Source organism: Carlito syrichta, unplaced genomic scaffold, assembly GCF_000164805.1.
Source record: "Carlito syrichta isolate Samal-C Ts95f unplaced genomic scaffold, Tarsius_syrichta-2.0.1 Scaffold304770, whole genome shotgun sequence".
NCBI classification, from domain to species: Eukaryota; Metazoa; Chordata; class Mammalia; order Primates; family Tarsiidae; genus Carlito; species Carlito syrichta.
In genome coordinates this window covers 106,546-124,766 of record NW_007248866.1, presented here as the reverse complement: position 1 = coordinate 124,766, position 18,221 = coordinate 106,546, and the positions used below count along the sequence as shown (strand labels likewise).

Below are 18,221 nucleotides of genomic sequence, written 5' to 3'. Positions count from 1 at the left end.
TCCAAGTAGCTGGAACTACAGGCGTGCACTACCACGCCTGGCTGATTTTTGATTTATTATAGAGATGAAGTCTCACCAAGTTGCCCAGGCGGGTCTCGAACCCGCAGACTCAGGCAATCCACTCACCTCAAGCTCCCAAGGCGCGGGATTACAGGCTGAGTCACTGAGCCCGGCTTTTTTTTTCATTTACTTTCTTTTTTTTTTTTTTAATAAATTTTTTTAAAAAGAAAGGAATACATATTGGAAGGGACAGAATAAAATTTGTTATAGCCAGGCATGGTGGCTCACACCTATAATCCCAGCATACTGGGAGGCTGAGGCAAGAGGATTGCCTGAGCCCACGGGTTCAAGATCAACCTGGGCAACTTGGCCAGACCTTGTCTCTACAACAAATCAAAAACAAAAAGACTAGCTGGACATGGTGACATGTGCCTGTAGTTCCAGCTACTTGGAAGGATGAGGCAGAAGGACTGCCTGAGCCCATCAAGTTGAGGCTGTGGTGACCCTGAGCGTGCCACGGCACACCAGCCTGGGCAACAGAGTGAGACTCCAATTCAAAAAAAGAAAAAAGAAAGTGAAAAGGAAGCGTAACAAGAGGGATCTTGCCCTTCTGGAGAAACAAACTTGCTACAAAGTGTCGTAAAAATTAACTTGTGCAAGAATAGACAAATACACCAATGGAACAGAATACAAGCTCAGAGGCAGACGCTTACTATATCAGAATTTGATATATGCTGAAAGTAGATCACTAAAGAGAAAAATAAATTGGATCCCTAACACCCAAAACAAGGACACACTGTAGTGGCATCAGAAAGACTTAAATGTGAAAAGTAAAACTGTAAAGTTACTGGAAGAAAGTGTAAAGTAATGTCTTTGTGGTGTGGAGATGAATAAGAACATTACAAATTTTCAAAGTTGTGAACTATGAGGGAAAAAATAGTCATTTTGATTCCACCCAAATTAAAAGATTTCTACTCAATGAAACTCACCAAGGAAAAATTAATAGGCAGATGATAGAATGGGAAAAGATATTTGCAATGTCCAAAATTGACAAAGAAATGAGAAAAATATTCCATGAGAAAAGAGGTAAAGAATATAAAGAGAAGAGCTGAGCTCAGTAGCTCAGCCTATAATCCCGCGCCTTGGGAGGCTGAGGTGAGTGGATTGCCTGAGCCCGCGGGTTCGAGACCCGCTTGGGCAACTTGGTGAGACCTCATCTCTACAATAAATCAAAAAATTAGCCGGGTGTGGTAGCGCGCGCCTGTAGTTCCAGCTACTTGGAAGGCTGAAATGGAAGGATCGCTGGAGCCCAGCATGTTGAGGCTGCTGTGGCTGGGAGCAGCCACTGCACTCCAGTCTGGGTGATGGAGTGAGACTCCAACTCAAAAAAAAAAGAATATAAAGAGAAAATTGTTGGGTGCAGTGGCGCATGCCTGTAGTCCCAGTTGCCCAGGAGTTCAAGTCCAGCCTCTGTAGCATAGTAAGACCCATCTCTGACAGAAAGAGAGAGAGAGAGAGAGAGAGAGAGAGAGAGAGAGGAAATTTTCAGAAGAAAAGCCAAAGTGCTGACAAGTGTTTGAAGGCCCACTCCAAGCCATGAGTAATCAGACTAAACTGCAGTACAGTATAACCTCTCACCTATCATACTAGCCAGTATTAGAAATCTGAACAGTTTCTCATTTATTTGATTAAAATCTCATATGGTCCATTCTTGCTAAAATGTAAAAGACTGTTGGTGAAGGTATGGAGAAACTGGAACTCTCACGCAGTGCTGAGGGCAATGTAAAATGGTACAACCACTTTGGAAAGTAGAGCCCGTTTTGTATTATTTCCCTTACATAGAATTCTAGAAAATGCAAACTAGTCTATAATGACAGCAGATCAGTGCTTGCCTGGGGGTAGGGGAAAGGACTAGAGGAAGGGGTAATGAAGGGATACAAGGAATCTTTGGGGGATGATGGATATGTTCATTATCTTGATTGTAAGGATGGTTTCATAAATGTATACATATGTCAACACATCAAATTATACACCTTATCTTTTATTTTTATTTAGAGACAGGGTCTCACTATGGTGCCCAGACTGGAATGCAGTGGCTATTCACAGACACAATTCCACTACTGATCAGCACGGGAATTTTGACCTGCTCCATTTCTGACCTGGGGTAGTTCACCCCTCTTCAGGCAACCTGGTGGCCCTCTATTCCCAGGCAAATTGTATACTTTAAATGTATGCTGTTTATTGTATGTCAGTTATACCTTGATAAAGATGTTTACAAACAAAAACAAAAAATGGTATGCAGTTCAATCTATGCCAAATACATGTGAATATTACATTATTCACCATTAAAACCCTTAGTTGGAGATACTATTATTATCTCCCTTCTCATTTTACAGATGAGGTAAATATGGCACAAAGAACTTAGGTAACTTCTCAAAGGGCACAAAGTTAGTAACAGAGCTGGGACTCACACTCAGGCAGTTTGGGACCACAGTCCATACTCTTCGTATGCTTCCTCTAGGTGGATGCTGACTGAGAGGATACAGTGAGGGGAGAACCATCCAGCATGGTTGATGGGAGTAGAATGGGAAGCCATTCTGAAGAGCAAGCTGGCAGTACTTAGTCAAATTAGGTATAAGAACACCCTATGATTCAGCAATTCTGTTCCTGAGGAGAGATATAAATATAGACATAGTCATAGACATATGCATAGGCATATCTTCCAAAGAAGCTCTTATAGGAGTTTATAAGGTACTTTGTGTGAAAATGTTCGTTGCCAGCAGGTGCAGTGGTTCATGTCTATAATCACAACACTTTGGAAGGCTTAGGTGAGAGGATTGCCTGAGCCAGGGAGTTAGTTTGAGATCAGCCTGGGCAACATGGCAAGACATCATTTCTACAAAATAAATTTTAAAAGTAGTCAGACTGGGCACGGTGGCTCACACCCATAATCCCAGCACCTTGGGAGGCAAGGTGAGAGGATTGCCTGAGCCCAGGGGTTCTAGACCAGACTGGGCAACTTGGCAAGACCTTGCCTCTATGATAAATCAAAAAATTAGCCGGGCATGGTGGTGCATTCCTGTAGTTCCAGCTACTTGGAAGGTTGAGGCAGAAAGATCACCTGAGCCCAGCAGGTTGAGGCTGCAGTGACCGTGAGCATGCCACTGCACTCCAGCCTGGGTGATAGAGTGAGATTCCAACTCAAAAAACAACAACAACAAAAAAAAAAACAGAAAGTAACTGGGTGTGGTGGTACACACCTGTAGTCCTAGCTACTTGGAAGGTTGTGACGGAAGGATCACCTGGGACTAGGTCAAGGCTGCAACAGCTGTGATGGTGCTACTGCACTCCAGACTGGGCAACAGAAAAAAAAAAAAAAAAAAAAGGTTCGTTTCCATATTATTAATTGTGGCTGGGAATTAGAGGTGATGCGTGCTCTTTTTTTGTTTGTTTGTTGTTTGTTGATTTTGTTTTTTGAGTTGGAGTCTCACACTTTGTCGCCCAGGTTGGAGTGCAGTGGCACACTCATGGTCACCGTAGCCTTGACTTGATGGGCTCAGGCGATCCTTCTACCTCAGCTTACCAAGTAGCTGGACCCACAGATACACACCACCATGCCCGGCTAATTTTTGTGATTTATTGCGGAGACAAGGTCTTGCCAATCTGACCAGGCTGGTCTCAAATCCTTGGACTCAGGCAATCCTCTCACCTCCTCCCCCCAAAGTGCTGGAATGACAAGCAGCAGCCCCCATGCCCAGCAACATGTGTTCTTATCAGCTGAATTGTGAGCAGGTAAAATATGGTGCAACTCATAGTGTGGAATATCACGCAGCAATAGGTTTGATTATTATAGAACACTGGTAGATTTTAAAAACAGTGCTTACCAAAAATAAATAAGATCAGAATGAAATATATAACAAGATATTATTTACATAAATTTAAAATGTTTGCATACAAAATGATTCCTATTTTGCAAGAGCACAGTGAAAAAAATGAGCATTAAATGCACTGGAACGGTTTCCTCTTGAAGGAAGAAAAATGAGAAGTGGGTATGGAAATAATTAATTTGGAAAATAAAATAAGACATAGATCAATGAGGACAATGTGCCAAGAACTGTCATTAATTCAGTCTTCTGCACCTGAGACCCAAATATATAAACAAAATATAGGGAAGGGACAAAGGGAGTCCATAGTATTGCTGGAGCTCAAGGGTCAAGATCGCTCTCCAGAACTGGAAGCAAAGCAGATCTGTAGAATAAGAGTGGGAATGGGGGTGGGAGTTAAGGATAAATAGAAGTCCTTTCACATTCCCTACTGTGGGGAGGATTGGGCAGCAAAGACACCAAGAAGGGATGACACAACACAGTGAAGTACTTAGGCATGGCTGAGAACATGAGGAAAAAGGCTAGACTGTGAGGCAGGAGTGACAGGAAAGGCAGAAGGATCTTTTCACTCTGAAAGGGGGTTTGAACGTGATGGGAGGGGCAACAAAGAGCCACTGAAGTCTTGGGTGAGAGTGATAAGATTTGACCTTTGAAAATTGTACTCTAGCCGGGCTTGGTGGCTCAGCCTGTAATCCCGCGCCTTTGGGAGGCCGAGGTGAGTGGAATGCCTGAGCCCACGGGTTCGAGACCCGCCTGGGCAACTTGGCGAGACCTCCTCTCTACAATAAATCAAAAATTAGCCGGGCGTGGTAGCGCGCGCCTGTAGTTCCAGCTACTTGGAAGGCTGAGGCGGAAGGATCGCCGGAGCCCAGCAGGTCGAGGCTGCGGTGGCCGAGAGCGGCCGCTGCACTCCAGTCTGGGCGACAGAGTGAGGCTCCAACTTAAAAAAAAAGAAAAAAGAAAATTGTACTCTGCCCTCCTTATAAGGGAAAAGTTAATCAAGTTGATGGTGGTCTGGACTAATATGGCAGCAGCACAGGTGGATAAAGTAGGATGAATACGAGAGCGTTTAGGAGGTCAAAACACCAGGGGTCTAACTAGGTAAAGGAGGAGTGGTGATGCAAGACAAGAGGAATCGAGTGCGATTTCCAGTACAGGGGTGACTGGCTGGGTCATTCACTGGGACAAGGAAGTTAGGAAGAGGAGCAGGTTTGGACATGCTGATCACGTGAGTTGCCCCATCTAGATGGTAACTGGACACCTGGATCTGGAGCTCTAGAGAGTCCTGAGTTGGATGTCACTGAAGCCTTAAGCAGGTAGAAGGGTAAGGGACGGGGGTCGAAACTACCCGGCTCCAATCCGCTGCGGCTCCTCGCTCTACCTCCAGGTGGCGCTATAGCCCCGCACTACTGAGACCCGTTGTCTGAGCCACGCGCTATCTAGACTCTGGGTATTCCACTTCTCCCTCTCTGGACACACCGACCTTAGGTCGTGCCCTCTCCGCTGGGCAGGATTTAGCTGAAGAGCCGAACCCGGAGCAGTCTCCAGAGAGCGTGCCGTCCACGCGGTCAGCACATGCTGGTGGCTCAGAGGCTTTAGGGCTGATGGTGTGGTGTGACCACCTGTCCCTCGGGCTGCCTCCAGGAACCAATGTGGGGAATGTGTGCAGGGGAAGGGCGGGCTAGGCAGTGCCTGGAGCAGAGACGCACTGGAAGATAGGACCACGGAGCCTGGCCACTGGACCCGCTAGAACGGAATTCCCTGGCCTTGGGCCATCCCCGCGTGGGATGCGAGTCGCGGACCCTTTAAGGCTCCATCTCTCAGCCCTCCCCCGCCTGAGACAGGCCGGGACACCCGGGACCTGACATTTGGCGGCTCCGAACGTGGGAACTAAAAATAGCCGCTCCGGGTTACTTCGGGGCATTCCTCCTCTCCCAGCCCAGGTCGTGGGCTGTCTCAGGCTGCCGGAGTCTCCCCCCGGGCAAGTATACCGGCCCATCCCCTCCTCTCGGACCCCATTGTCCAGACCCGTGGCGCCAAACTTTTAAGACACTTCTGCAACCTGGACTCTCGGGTGGTGGGCGGAGTCCTAACACGTGGGTGGGCGGGGCCTTTTGTTCCAAGGACTCTTTTCTCAAAACTCCCCAGTCGGTCGCTGGCGGGAACCCGAGGGGCGTGTCCCGCCCGGCACGCCGAGGGGCGTGGCTTTGCTGGCCAGCCCACTAACTCGAGCCAAACTCTAAACCCCAGGCTTAGGGAGGGGGCGTGGCCTTCTGGGGTGTGCGGGCTCCTGGCCAATGGGTGTTGTGACAGGCGTGGCCCGCGGGGGTGCGGCTGAGGCGGCGGGGGCTCCTCGCGTCTCTTCCCCCAGCTAGGCTCCGCCGGATCCCCGGGAGCCCCGCTGCTCTCTGGCTCCTTGGCTTGTGGCTGTGGGTTCCACCAGGTCCGCCCTCGCACACCGCTTCGGGATCCCCCCAGCCCCCGCGGCCCCTGCTCGCCAGGCCGGGGCCACAGATCCCGCAGGCGCCTCTCTCCTCCTCGCAGCCCCTGTCCTCCAGCCCTTCTACAAGATGCCGTCGGGCTTCCAACAAATCGGCTCTGAAGTAGGATTCAGCATGCAGGGGCGGGGCGAGGGCACGGGTCCCGCTTTTCCTGGGCTGGGGTCGCTGCTGGGGTCAGCTGGGGGCGGTTCCTGCGCAGGCGCAGGGGATGGAGGTGGGGGGCTGGCTATTTATACCCTGTCTGGACAACCCGTGACTGTCGGATTCCAATCCTACCAAGAGGTAGAGTGAGTCTAGGGGACCTTTCGGGGACACAGGCGGCAACTGCGTCTGGTGTTCACCCCTTCCCTAGTACGCGGCGGGTTGTGCCGGAGTTGGAGACACACTGCCCTCAATCCTACTGGGGACGGCAGATCCGGGCGGCTCTTGCCCTCCAGGAGCTATCCATCTGTCCCGGCTCGCGGACAGTGTTTCGAGGACCGGAGGCTCTCTGCGGGCCCCACCCCCACTCCTGGCCGCCCTCCAGGACGCTGAACTTTCCCTTGGCCCCGCTGTTGGTGGAGGGGCAGAGGGGAGTGTCAGCCCCCCCCAGCTTAGGTTTCCGCTTGGAGACAGTCTGTGCCGCCAGCGAGCGGCCACCACTGCCACCGCCCCTCACACCGCCTTCCCGCCCTCCTCCCCTGGGCATGGCTATCCCGACAGAAACCCCCGCATGGCCCCCTGCCCTTGGTTAGAGCCTAGAGGGGGAGGGGAGGCCCCACAGAGATAGAGAAGGCCACCCCGGAGATGACCGGGATGTCCTTTTTGGACTTGTACTTCTTGGGCCTGTTGGGGGCCTCCTGGAGCTGTCTAAGAGGACCCCCAGAGGGAGGGAAGAGGACAGTGTTTGATGATGATAATGCACTCGTCAGTTTCTAAAACACTCTCACTGAGAGGTAGGCAAGGCAGGCAACCTAATTCCATCTCACAGAAGAGGGAACCTAGGTTCTGAGTGGGAAAGTGACTGACCCAAGGTCACACAAATCTGAGCTCTTAAGACCAAGCCTGTCCCAAGGTCACAAAGAGATTTTGAGACTTAGGCCTTCAAACATGTCTCTGTCTTATGGACTCAAACATCCAGTTGCTCTTCCATGCTCCGGTTACTGTTGGATTCTGTGCGCTCCTGTTTACATTGAGATCTTTGTGCAGTTCCTAATATGGCCCAGTTTCCCTCACCCAACATGTTGGATGGAACCCAGTATCTTCAGGTTCCAGCTGGGCCTGGGCCCCTGGAGGAAGGAAAGCATGATTCCACATGACATGCCCCCTTTCTGCATTTGCCTGAGCAGGATGGGGAACCCCCTCAGCAGCGAGTGACTGCGACCCTGGTCCTTGCTGTATTCTCTGCTGTGCTTGGCTCCCTGCAGTTTGGCTACAACATTGGAGTTATCAATGCCCCACAGAAGGTGAGGGACTTACAGCTGGCAGGGCGGGGGTGTCCAAACAGGGGAACTCAGGGATGGTGGAAAGGTCTACAGGGAATCACTCCTATGCTGTCCCCCAGGTGATTGAACAGAGCTACAATGAGACGTGGCTGGGGAGGCAGGGACCTGAGGCACCCAGCTCCATCCCGCCAGGCACCCTCACCACCCTCTGGGCTCTCTCCGTTGCCATCTTTTCTGTGGGCGGCATGATTTCCTCCTTCCTCATTGGCATCATCTCTCAGTGGCTCGGAAGGTGTGGAACTGGAGGGCAGGGGCGGGGGAACAGGAAGGGAGCCACAGCAGGGTGCCCAAACCCTAACAGTCCCACTGTCTGCCTACCAGGAAAAGAGCCATGCTGGTCAACAATGCCCTAGCAGTGCTGGGGGGCGCCCTCATGGGCCTGGCCAAGGTTGCTGCCTCCTATGAGATGCTAATTCTTGGACGGTTCCTCATTGGCGCCTACTCAGGTACCCATAGGCACCAGGGCCCCGCCAAGTGCCCAGTTCTATTCTCCTTTACCAGCCTGAGCTTTTGGATGGGAGTGGGCGCCTGCCCTCAGCCATCTCTTCTTCCTTCTGTGCAGGGCTGACATCAGGACTAGTGCCCATGTACGTGGGGGAGATTGCCCCCACTCACCTGCGGGGCGCCTTGGGGACGCTCAACCAACTGGCCATCGTCACTGGCATTCTGATTGCCCAGGTGACTGGGCCTGGCCTCATGGGAGGCTGGGCAGGGGTTGGAGTGGGCCTCCAGGGTGAGAGAGGAGGACTGAGTAACCGGCCCTCCTCGCCAATCTCCTCCCACAGGTGCTGGGCTTGGAGTCCCTGCTGGGCACTGCCACCCTATGGCCACTGCTCCTGGGCCTCACAGTGCTACCCGCCCTCCTGCAGCTGGCCCTGCTGCCCTTCTGCCCCGAGAGCCCACGCTACCTCTACATCATTCGGAACCTGGAGGGGCCTGCCAGAAAGAGTAAGGTCTCATCCTGCGGTCTAGCCCAGGCCCATGCCTCCACCCCCGTCTTGCTAGCACCTAGCCTCCTCTCAGGCCTCCTCAGGCCTGACCTTCCCACCCCCAGGTCTGAAGCGCCTGACGGGCTGGGCTGATGTGTCTGGAGCGCTAGCTGAGCTGAAGGATGAGAAGCGGAAGCTGGAGCGGGAGCGGCCACTGTCCCTGCCCCAGCTCCTGGGCAGCCGTACTCACCGGCAGCCCCTGATCATTGCAGTTGTGCTGCAACTGAGCCAGCAGCTCTCTGGCATCAATGCTGTATGTATGGAGCAGCCTCCAGGCAGGGCATGGGAAGGCAGCAGCCCAGGGGGAGGGGAGAAGGGAGCAAGCCCCCTCCATTAAAACTCAAGGTCCAGCTTGTTCTATGGCTAGAACGGAGGAAGGGACGTCCCTGCCATCACCTTCTCTTCTCCTCACCTCTAGGTTTTCTATTATTCAACCAGCATCTTTGAAACGGCAGGAGTAGGCCAGCCAGCCTATGCCACCATAGGAGCTGGTGTGGTCAACACAGTCTTCACCTTGGTCTCGGTAACTCCTCGCCTCTGGAATGGCCCACGCCACTGGCTTCACATCCCTGGGTGTCCCGGAGGTCTACTCTTGGTTGCCCTCACCCACCCAAGCCCTCCCACTTCCTGTGTCCTGAGGGCCCCCTGCCAAGCTCTGACTCTCCCAACAGGTGTTCTTGGTGGAGCGGGCTGGACGACGGACGCTCCATCTTCTGGGCCTGGCAGGCATGTGTGGTTGTGCCATCCTGATGACTGTGGCTCTACTCCTGCTGGTGAGACCTGAGGACTAGAAGGGGGCCAGCAGTCCAACCCACGGGAATGGCCCCAAGAGGCTCTATGGCTGACCAAGGCCACTCCCTTTAATCCTTGGGCCAGCTCTGTGCAAGGACTGGGTGGTTGCCTCCAAAATCTGCTGAGACTGTGGTCTGTGCTGCTGAGGGACCCAGGCTGCAGTGAGGCCTGCTCTGGGAGGTGATTGTGGCACAACTCTTGACAGTCAGGAAGAAAAGCCCATCAAGCCTGGACATAATAATTCCTAAGGACCCAGCTTTAGAGCAGGGAGAATCAACCATAATAAGAACTGAGAGACTATAATGTTTCCTCTGCTTTGAATTCACTTGAGGTAGCCAGAAGAATGTCAGTGCTCAGAAACACTCACAGCTTGCCCTAACCCAGGGCAGCAGGCCCCTCACAAGATGCTGGAGGGGTAAATTTTAGTTGTCTGGGTTGGGGGCAAGGGAAGATCCAGAAATGCCTGAACTGAATTTCCCACCCTCCCTGCTTGGCCCCTAGGAGCAGGTTCCAGCCATGAGCTATGTCTCCATCGTGGCCATCTTCGGCTTTGTGGCATTCTTTGAGATTGGCCCTGGCCCTATTCCCTGGTTCATTGTGGCAGAGCTTTTCAGTCAAGGACCCCGCCCTGCAGCCATGGCTGTTGCTGGTTTCTCCAACTGGACATGCAACTTCATCATTGGCATGGGTTTCCAGTATATTGCGGTAGGTCCCCCACCCGTCTCCCACACTGTAGGCTATGGTGGGGGGCAACTCACAGCTAGCCCACTTGCTTCCCAGTCAGGGACTCCCCCAGCACAGATCACTGGTCTTTGTATCACTCTGGTAGACCACTTGCTCCACCAGAATCAAAGGAAAGGAAGCAGACCGAGACTGGATAGCAACTGAGGTGTATTTGAAACAAACCAGTAGCATAACTTAGATCAGGAATAAATTTATAAACTTTGTATCAACACTATAAATGGCTAGGAATCTCCTCTGAGTGCAGTAGCAGGATGGTGAAGAGGGCAGAAACTGAGAGTTGGCTTTCAAGAATCCTTTCTTCAGTGTAAATTCTCATTCCTGGTCATTTCCCTTGTCCCTCAATGGAGCCATCTGCTTTCTGCAGTATTCCCTGAAACCACCCCCCCCACACCCCACTCTGTCAACACCTCTTTCTCCACCTGTCCCAGGATGCTATGGGGCCCTACGTCTTCCTTCTATTTGCGGTTCTCCTGCTTGGCTTCTTCATCTTCACCTTCTTAAGAGTACCTGAAACCCGAGGCCGGACGTTTGACCAGATCTCAGCCGCCTTCCGCCGGACACCCTCTCTGTTAGAGCAGGAAGTGAAACCCAGCACAGAACTTGAGTACTTAGGGCCAGATGAGAATGACTGAGGGGCACGGCAGGGGTGGGAGAGCCAGCTTTCTCCACCCCTCAAGAGACCCCCTCCTTTCGTCTGCAGCACTTTAACCCTCTCTTCCCCATTACTTCCAGGGTAGAGAAAACCCCTGCAGCCTGGTAGAATTGGGAAGCTGGAGGGAAGGGTGGTCTGAGCACCCCCCTCATTCCCCTCGTGTGACTCTCTTGGATTATTTATGTGTTGTGGTTAGACTGTGGCCATTGGGTGGGCCGTTCTCCCCTTCCTCTTCCTTCCCCCCAGCCCAACCTTTCTACCCCACCCCCACACTCAGTTCCAGAATACTTTCTCCCCTTACTATAGAAGGGGGATTGGAAGGAGGAGAGGCCCTAGACTATTTCAGCGGGAAAAACTGAAGCAGAGAGCAGGATGTGAGACGAGAAACCAAGTTTTCCACCATCCTAGACTCCTTACACAATCTGGGACTTTCACTGAATTCTTGCCACGCAAACTCTGGGCTAAGGGGGTTCTGTCTTGACCCTTCCAGGGCAAAGGACTCAACCTCTCACTGCAGACTCAGCTTCCCAGAAAGAGGGAACAGGAAAGTATGTGCCTACGTATGGCAAGAGGAAGGGAAAGCAGGCTCCTACCTTTAGACTTTGGGCTTGGGGCCCTACCCCAATTGCTCCCAAGGCTCCAAGTGGGGGCCCCTAGTTCTTTCTTCCTCTCCCCTCCCGGGAGGGCGTTATACCCACAGGTTTTTGACCAACTAAGGGAAAGAGAAGAGATGAAAGACTGTCTGTAAACACTGGACTGGAAAGAGCCTTTGGATATTTTGTATATGTTTGAAAAAGGGGTCGAGAGAAGAAACCAAAGATCTGTTGTACTAAATGTGTATATATAGATATATCTATAAAGTCACTGTTGAAGATAAGTGTCCTGTCATGGAGGCACTCAAGGATGGGCCGACGCAGACACCATCCATCATTCCCTCACCCCTCTTTCTCCCTCAGCTCAAGAGTTTAGAAGCCTCTGGATGCTGTCACTCATACCTACTCATGTTTCTATTCATTGCTTCTACTAATAATAGTAAATGCTCAATAAATTGTCACTGCAAGTGCTGGGCACTGCTCTCAGCACTCTGCAAAACATTCACTCTGCAAGGGAGGTGTTAGCCCCATGTTACAGCTGGGGACAGTGGATCTCACTGACGAGGTCACTTGTTCAGAGCAGCACAGCCAGAGACACTGGAGCAAGGATGCAAGACCAGGCCCTCCTACCTTCAACAGTGAGTTAACAGCCCTGGATTCTTCAAAACAGAAAAGAAGCAGAGACCAAGACAACAGGAAAGCCTGTTTTTGTTTTTACTGGAGGCTCAGGTGGCACATGACAGTTCATAAAATGGCTTCAGAGGTAGGGGGTTGAGAGGAAACAAAAAATAAACTGGGATGGGAAAGAAAAACAACCAGGAGGAGGTAAAAGCTGGCTGGTTCCTTCTCAGCCTGATTTAGGGGAGGGAGTTGGTACCTCTGAACAATAAGAATGGATCCCTTCCTTCAACCCTTGATAAGGGAGTGGAAAAAAAAAGCAAAAGGCTGTTGCTTTGGCCCTCCTGAGTCTCAAGGAAAAGGGGAAAAGCCGATGTTCTGATGTCATGAATTATGGGAAAGAGGGATGTTGGGTTGGGTAGGGTACAGGTCAGTTGGAAAAACTGGCAGATACCTGGGAGAGGAAAAGAAATGGACAAATGGTGAACAGCAGCAACTTATCATCACGACCCAGTCCCCTGCCTGCTTGGCCACCCGCCCTGTGTGCAGCAGCCACTCACCAGGTGGTAGCGCTGGGTGTCCTCTGAGTTGGAATCACTCCAGTATGGTGGTGGTGGGGTCTCCACTGTTGATGGGGGCTGAGGTCTAGAGAGAACAGCAGTGGCCAATTGAGACTTATGTTCTTTCTTTCTTTAAAAATTTATTGTAGAGACAAGGTCTTGCTAAGTTGCACAAGCTGATCTTGAACCCCTGGGTTCAGGCAATCCCCTTACCTTCACCTCCCAAAGTGCTGGGATCACAGGCGTGAGCCACCGTGCCCAGCAGAGACTCATGTTCTTTAGAGTCCCCGACTTCAACCTCCTCCCACCCTTTCCCTTCCCATTCCTCCCCCAAATAGTTCCCCCAGTTCACATCCACTAGCTGGTGCTGTGGCTCGAGGCAGCACTGAGAGGGGGAGTCTGTGGAGGGCAACATGGGCTTGACTGCCTCTGCTGGGGATTCCTGGAGGATGAGGGTGCCTGCCAGGGGTGGACCCAGCAGGTTGAATGGGAGGGACAAAGGGATAGAGTAAGAAGGGAAAAGGAAGGAGAGAGAGGGAAGCTGGTCCTAGCCTTTTCCTTCGTCTTACCCCCAAAGATTAGCCAACCTAAGGCCCTCACCTCAGGGGCTGTGGCCTGCCGGGGGCCAGGGGGCTGTTGCCGTCGCCGCTGGAAGTAAGGGCGGTTTCGTGGGCGCTGGGGTTCAGGCCGGGAACCATCAGTGGGACCTTGGCTGGGCTTGGTCTCGCCATCCCCACCTTCTGTGGTAGGCTGCTGGGGTGGCCTGGGGCGGAAAGGCCTAGGGAGAAAAGAGGAACCCTGAAAGGACCAGGGAATCCAGGGCAGACCACCTCCCTCCCCAGGATTCCCCCAGCTGCCCTACCCCATCTCCAAGAGCCAGGCTTCCAGCCCATCAGCAGCTGCCTCCCTCTGGGCACCTCCCTCACCAGGAGTTTCAGGTTCTTAGAACTTCACTCTTCCTCTACCCAGCCTCCCACTCCCTTCCCCATGGGGTCAACACCAGATAGGGGAAGACCACACCCCAGAATGGGAGTCTTACCTTCGGTACCTGGGCCGGAATCTGGGTGGGGGGACCCGCTCATCTCCCTGTTGTTGGTCCCCCTCCAATGGGGCTGTCTCTTTGGGTTCTACCCCATTAGTGCCCTGGGAACACACAAAGGCCCAGGTGAGCTGTGGGGACACCAGCTGCCCTGAGCACTTCCCAACCCTCAGCTCCACGTCCTTTGGGGACCCTGTGGTCTCTATGCTCACCAGGTCCCACTGCTTTTTGAGACTTGAGTAACTGACTCCCATATTCCGGCTTCCTCTCACCTCTGTGGGCTGCTGCTGGCTGGGGAGCCGAGGGCCTCTCACAAACCGCCGTCGGTAAAAGAAAGGTGGTGGGCGCCGTCGTCTGGACCGCTGTCCAGAATCTTCAGCCCGCTCCCCTTCGCTGCCAGGTTCTGTACCCCCTGAGGGAGCCTCTGCCACCATGGGTGGTGGGGCAGCTGGGCGAGGTCGGGGGATGAATCGGCGGAACCTACGTCGGTTGGGGGCATAGCGGCTGCCCTTCACTGGAACCCCTCCAGGCCCAGTTACATTAGCAGCTTCTGCACCCTGGGAAGGTAGAGAGGAGGACAGTAAGAACCTGCTCCAACAACAGATATACAACATTCCTAACTTGCTGGAATCACTGGCATCTTCCCCTTCTTCCAGCGAAATTCCTCTCTCCAGCTCTCCTTAAGCTCTAACTCCTGCTTCTTTAAACCCTTCCCTCCAAGGGGCACTAGAGTGTGTTTGTACCCATCTGGAAAGGAGCAACTTGTCCTTTTGAAATAACTAGTACCACACCCCCTTGAGTTTAAGACTGGGAATATGGGAGGAGAAAGGCCTGGCAGTCACCATCCATCTTTTACTCCAGAGGGTAGACTCAAGAGTTCTGTTGGCCAGAGGCAGTGGCTCATGCCTGTAATCCCAGCACTTTGGGAGGCAAAGGCGAGAGGACTGCCTGAGCCCAGGGGTTTGAGACCAGCCTGGGCAACTTGGCAAGACCTCATTTCTACAATAAGTCAAGAAAAATTAGCCAGGCGTGATGGCACATGCCTGTAGTTCCAGCTACTTGGAAGGCTGAGGCAGAAGGATCGCCTGAGCCCAGCAGATCGAGGCTGCGGTGGCCATGAGCCTGTCACTGTACTCCAGCCTGCTAGGTGACAGAGTGAGACTGCAACTCAAAAAAAAAAAAAAATAGTCCTGTTGACAAGACCCCATACAGAGAACAGACATGGATGTGCTTGGTGAACCACAGAGAAGAAATCCAGACACTATGGACTAATGTAATGACAGGGACACATTCTTTAGGACATCCCTTTGCCCTAGCATTAAAGAAGGCAATGCCTGGGTGAGAGAACAGAGGCCCATTCCCACAGCCCAAGGCCAGAGGCAGAGCTGGCCCCAGGAGGTTGGAGGCCTGCTATGACCTCCAGGCCACCCTCTCACAAGCCTGGCCAACTCTATACCCCACAACAGTCCCAAACCTTCTCTCCTTCCACGACATCAAACTCCACAGTCTCCCCATCTCCAACGCTGCGCAGAAACTTCCTGGGGTTGTTTCTTTTAATAGCTGTCTGATTGGGGGAAAGGCCGTGAGAAAGGTGAGACAGCAAGACGGGAGTCTCTCTCACCCCTGCTGGATCCACCACCCAACTTCAGTCTTTCCAACATTTTACTTGGGATCTGGGGCTGGAAGGTGGAGCAAGAAGGTGGTCAAAGTTGAGTAGAGAAAAAGTCACAGACTAGGGGCCTCAGGAACGATTGTGCAGTTACCACTGTCCCCAGGACACATTCTCTCCCCTCTTTACCCTTCAGGCATTTCAAAAAGGGAGGCAAGAATACAAATGCATAAGAAAAACAAAAAGCAAAGATGGTCTTAAGTTGCAAAGTGGGTAAAATGTACTGTGTTTCTTACCTCAATCCCACTGAGAGCTCTTTCCACAAAAGCAGTGGTTCTCAAACTGCAGCGTGCATCAGAATCACCTGGAGAGCTTGTTAACAGATTGCTGGGCCCCAGCCCCAAGTCTGAATGATTCAGCAGGTCTGGGATGGGGCCTGAGAATTTGGGTGTCAGGTGATGCTGCTGCTGCTGGTGCAGGGACCACACTTTGAGAACCACTGCACCCAAGAATCTTTTCCCTCTGAAAACTGTCCGCATCCTTCCTGTAGTGTTAACAGGTCCCAGTTGGTAGTGAGCATGCCAAGCCCAGAGGGCATCATGCATAATTCTGACAGACATTCGGTAACTCAATACAAGTGGGGCTAATGGTGGTTGATACTGGCATCAGAGGTCGTTGGGGAGGGGAGCTTTTGCCTGGTGGGCAAGCTGTTGAGAAGTAAAAGTCGGAATACCATGATGGAGCGTGCTGCTAAGGATTATGGCAAATGCCACAGAGAGCACCAGTTCTTCTCAGAAAGCCAACCTAACTCTTACCTGGTGAACAAAGACATCCTCCTTGGTGTCATTCCTGCAGAACAGGATGGGTGGTTAAGGGGGTGACATTTTAAGGTCAGAGGGCCCATCCTCTCCAGCATTCCACATTTAGGGGTAAGTGGGGCCCGGGGCATGAGAGACAAAAGCCAGCAGGGCCCTAGAAGCTGGTGTAAAGAGAAGAACACCTAAAACTTTAGTGAAAAACCTGGACTTCACAAGAAAGGGGCGAAGGAGGAAAGCAAAGGCACCTTGAAGGAGCTGGGATAGCTCTTTACCTGCTGAGTGCTCCACCTTCTACCCCAGGGGCACCTTAGAACCTGCTGGTGCTGGGTGTAACTGTCCCTGGCCAACACCCCCTCCCTCTCCCAACCCCCATCGTGTTGGAAAATTCCACTCTGTCTTCCTTCTACACCCAAGGAGGGAGAAAGTAGGGACAGGGCCAGAGGCGCAGAACAAGTTTGAGAATAGGACAATGTGTCAGGAATTTGCTCCAAACAGCTACAAAACCTTATTCTCAGTCTGGAGCTGAACCCCAGGGTCAGGCCTCTCAATACACATAGGTCCAAGGATTTGAGAGAAGAAAATATTCACTCATTCTGTTGTCACTAGAACTGCAAGAACTAGGGGTAGGGGAGAGAGGAGAAAGAAGAAATTTTCCTGGAGAACTTCACCAAGGAATCTGCTGTTTTCGAAATTAGATAGGGACCCTCACCCAGAACAAATGTTCTAACTTTAAAGCACTTGAATCTGCACAAAGGTCAGCCTGCTAAGAGGGAACTAGGGCCTCCCAGGAGGGCTGGGTTGGGCAGGGTGCCCAGGCTGGGGAAAGGCCCACTGGGGTAGACCTGGCTCTGCTAAGAATCCACTACCACGGCCCCTCCCAGTGCTGGGAGGGGTGGGACTGCCAAGCAAAGGAAAGCAGCAGCCTCTGGCTGGGCTGGCTCCTTTCTCCCCTCACCCCCTCTGCTGCCTGCCTCAGTCACAACAGGTGTGTGGGGGGGTTTCAAATGAGCCACAGCTCTTTAAGGGAAATGAGTTAGGAGGGTGCTGAGTGCTGTCTATAACAGGAAATCAGTGAGGATTCCAGCCAGGAGCCCTAAGGCACAGAGAACCCTATCCGTTCCTCCCCAAAGGCATGGCAAAACATAAATAATGGGACAATTCCAGAAGGTGAGACAGAGAAGCTGGGAGGCCATAGCCAGGTGTGCTAGCAGGTCATTAATCCCCTGCTGCCCTTGAAGATGTGAAGGAGCCTTCATCCTGCCACTAAGCCCACACTGTGTTGTAGTTAAAGACTTTCAACCAGTGTCAGCTGGACATCACAACCATGTGCCTCCACAAGGTTAGAGATGAGGTTGGGAAGGTGTCCAATCCCACAGGCCAGTTTGGAAGACACCCGTTCCACCCCACCTGGGTTCCTGAGATACCTGTTGATGAATCCATAACCATTCCGGACGTTGAACCATTTGACAGTGCCCAGGACTTGGATTGCTGCCAGGCAGAGATGCAGCGGGGACAGTAAGATGGGAGGAAGAGATGGAGTTGGACTCGGTTTTGAGACACTCCAAAAATCTAACCTACCTCCCTAGTGCCTAGTAAGCTCACCTTCAAGCCAACTCGGTTTCACTAGTAGCTTCAAAGTATTCTTACCCTAGCTCCACCAAACGGTAGCACCCCCACAGGGGTCGCAGGCTTTCAAAAACCCTCCCAACTCTAAGACGCGTTCCCCACATCCTACAAATCCAGGCCCTTCGCCTAGAGCTGAGTACTCACCTGGTCCACAAATTGCCACCCTCGGGTCATAACTGAGGGCTTTTCTGCCCTTCCCAACGCAAGGGTTCCCAGTGCACCTACTTCCCAGGCTCAGAGGTTTACCGAGCACCAAGCCAAGTCAACCCCGCCAAGTGTCCCGCCCCGGGGGCGTGGCCGGACCCCGAGGCT

General features: G+C 52.3%; 2 protein-coding genes across 3 annotated transcripts in view; one reads left to right on the top strand and one right to left on the bottom strand.

Moving 5' to 3' along the window:
* The first annotated feature begins 6,190 nt into the window (after positions 1 to 6,190).
* SLC2A4 (solute carrier family 2 member 4) lies at positions 6,191 to 11,482 on the top strand. Of its 2 annotated transcripts, none has more exons than XM_008060913.2 (11): positions 6,191 to 6,487; positions 7,714 to 7,830; positions 7,929 to 8,101; positions 8,191 to 8,315; positions 8,432 to 8,547; positions 8,655 to 8,817; positions 8,924 to 9,111; positions 9,277 to 9,381; positions 9,530 to 9,631; positions 10,152 to 10,355; positions 10,823 to 11,482. In XM_008060913.2, exons 1-11 carry the CDS (start codon positions 6,455 to 6,457, stop codon positions 11,024 to 11,026), a joined length of 1,530 nt encoding a protein of 509 aa, XP_008059104.1. In that variant the 5' UTR covers positions 6,191 to 6,454; the 3' UTR covers positions 11,027 to 11,482. The 2 variants fall into 2 exon arrangements, with proteins under 2 accessions (XP_008059104.1, XP_021569547.1); XM_021713872.1 differs by having other exon boundaries at positions 6,455 to 6,487; positions 7,711 to 7,830; positions 10,823 to 11,026.
* An 846-nt stretch (positions 11,483 to 12,328) lies between these two features.
* YBX2 (Y-box binding protein 2) overlaps positions 12,329 to 18,221 on the bottom strand; it is an 8,203-nt gene continuing 2,310 nt past the window's right edge. Inside the window, exons 3-10 of the mRNA XM_021713844.1 lie at positions 17,708 to 17,771; positions 16,281 to 16,314; positions 15,331 to 15,420; positions 14,129 to 14,413; positions 13,857 to 13,960; positions 13,418 to 13,595; positions 12,818 to 12,902; positions 12,329 to 12,711 (exon numbers count right to left, since the gene is read on the bottom strand). Coding sequence (XP_021569519.1) covers positions 12,852 to 12,902; positions 13,418 to 13,595; positions 13,857 to 13,960; positions 14,129 to 14,413; positions 15,331 to 15,420; positions 16,281 to 16,314; positions 17,708 to 17,771 — 806 coding nt within the window. The 3' untranslated portion in view covers positions 12,329 to 12,711; positions 12,818 to 12,851. The remainder of the gene's footprint in view (positions 12,712 to 12,817; positions 12,903 to 13,417; positions 13,596 to 13,856; positions 13,961 to 14,128; positions 14,414 to 15,330; positions 15,421 to 16,280; positions 16,315 to 17,707; positions 17,772 to 18,221) is intronic.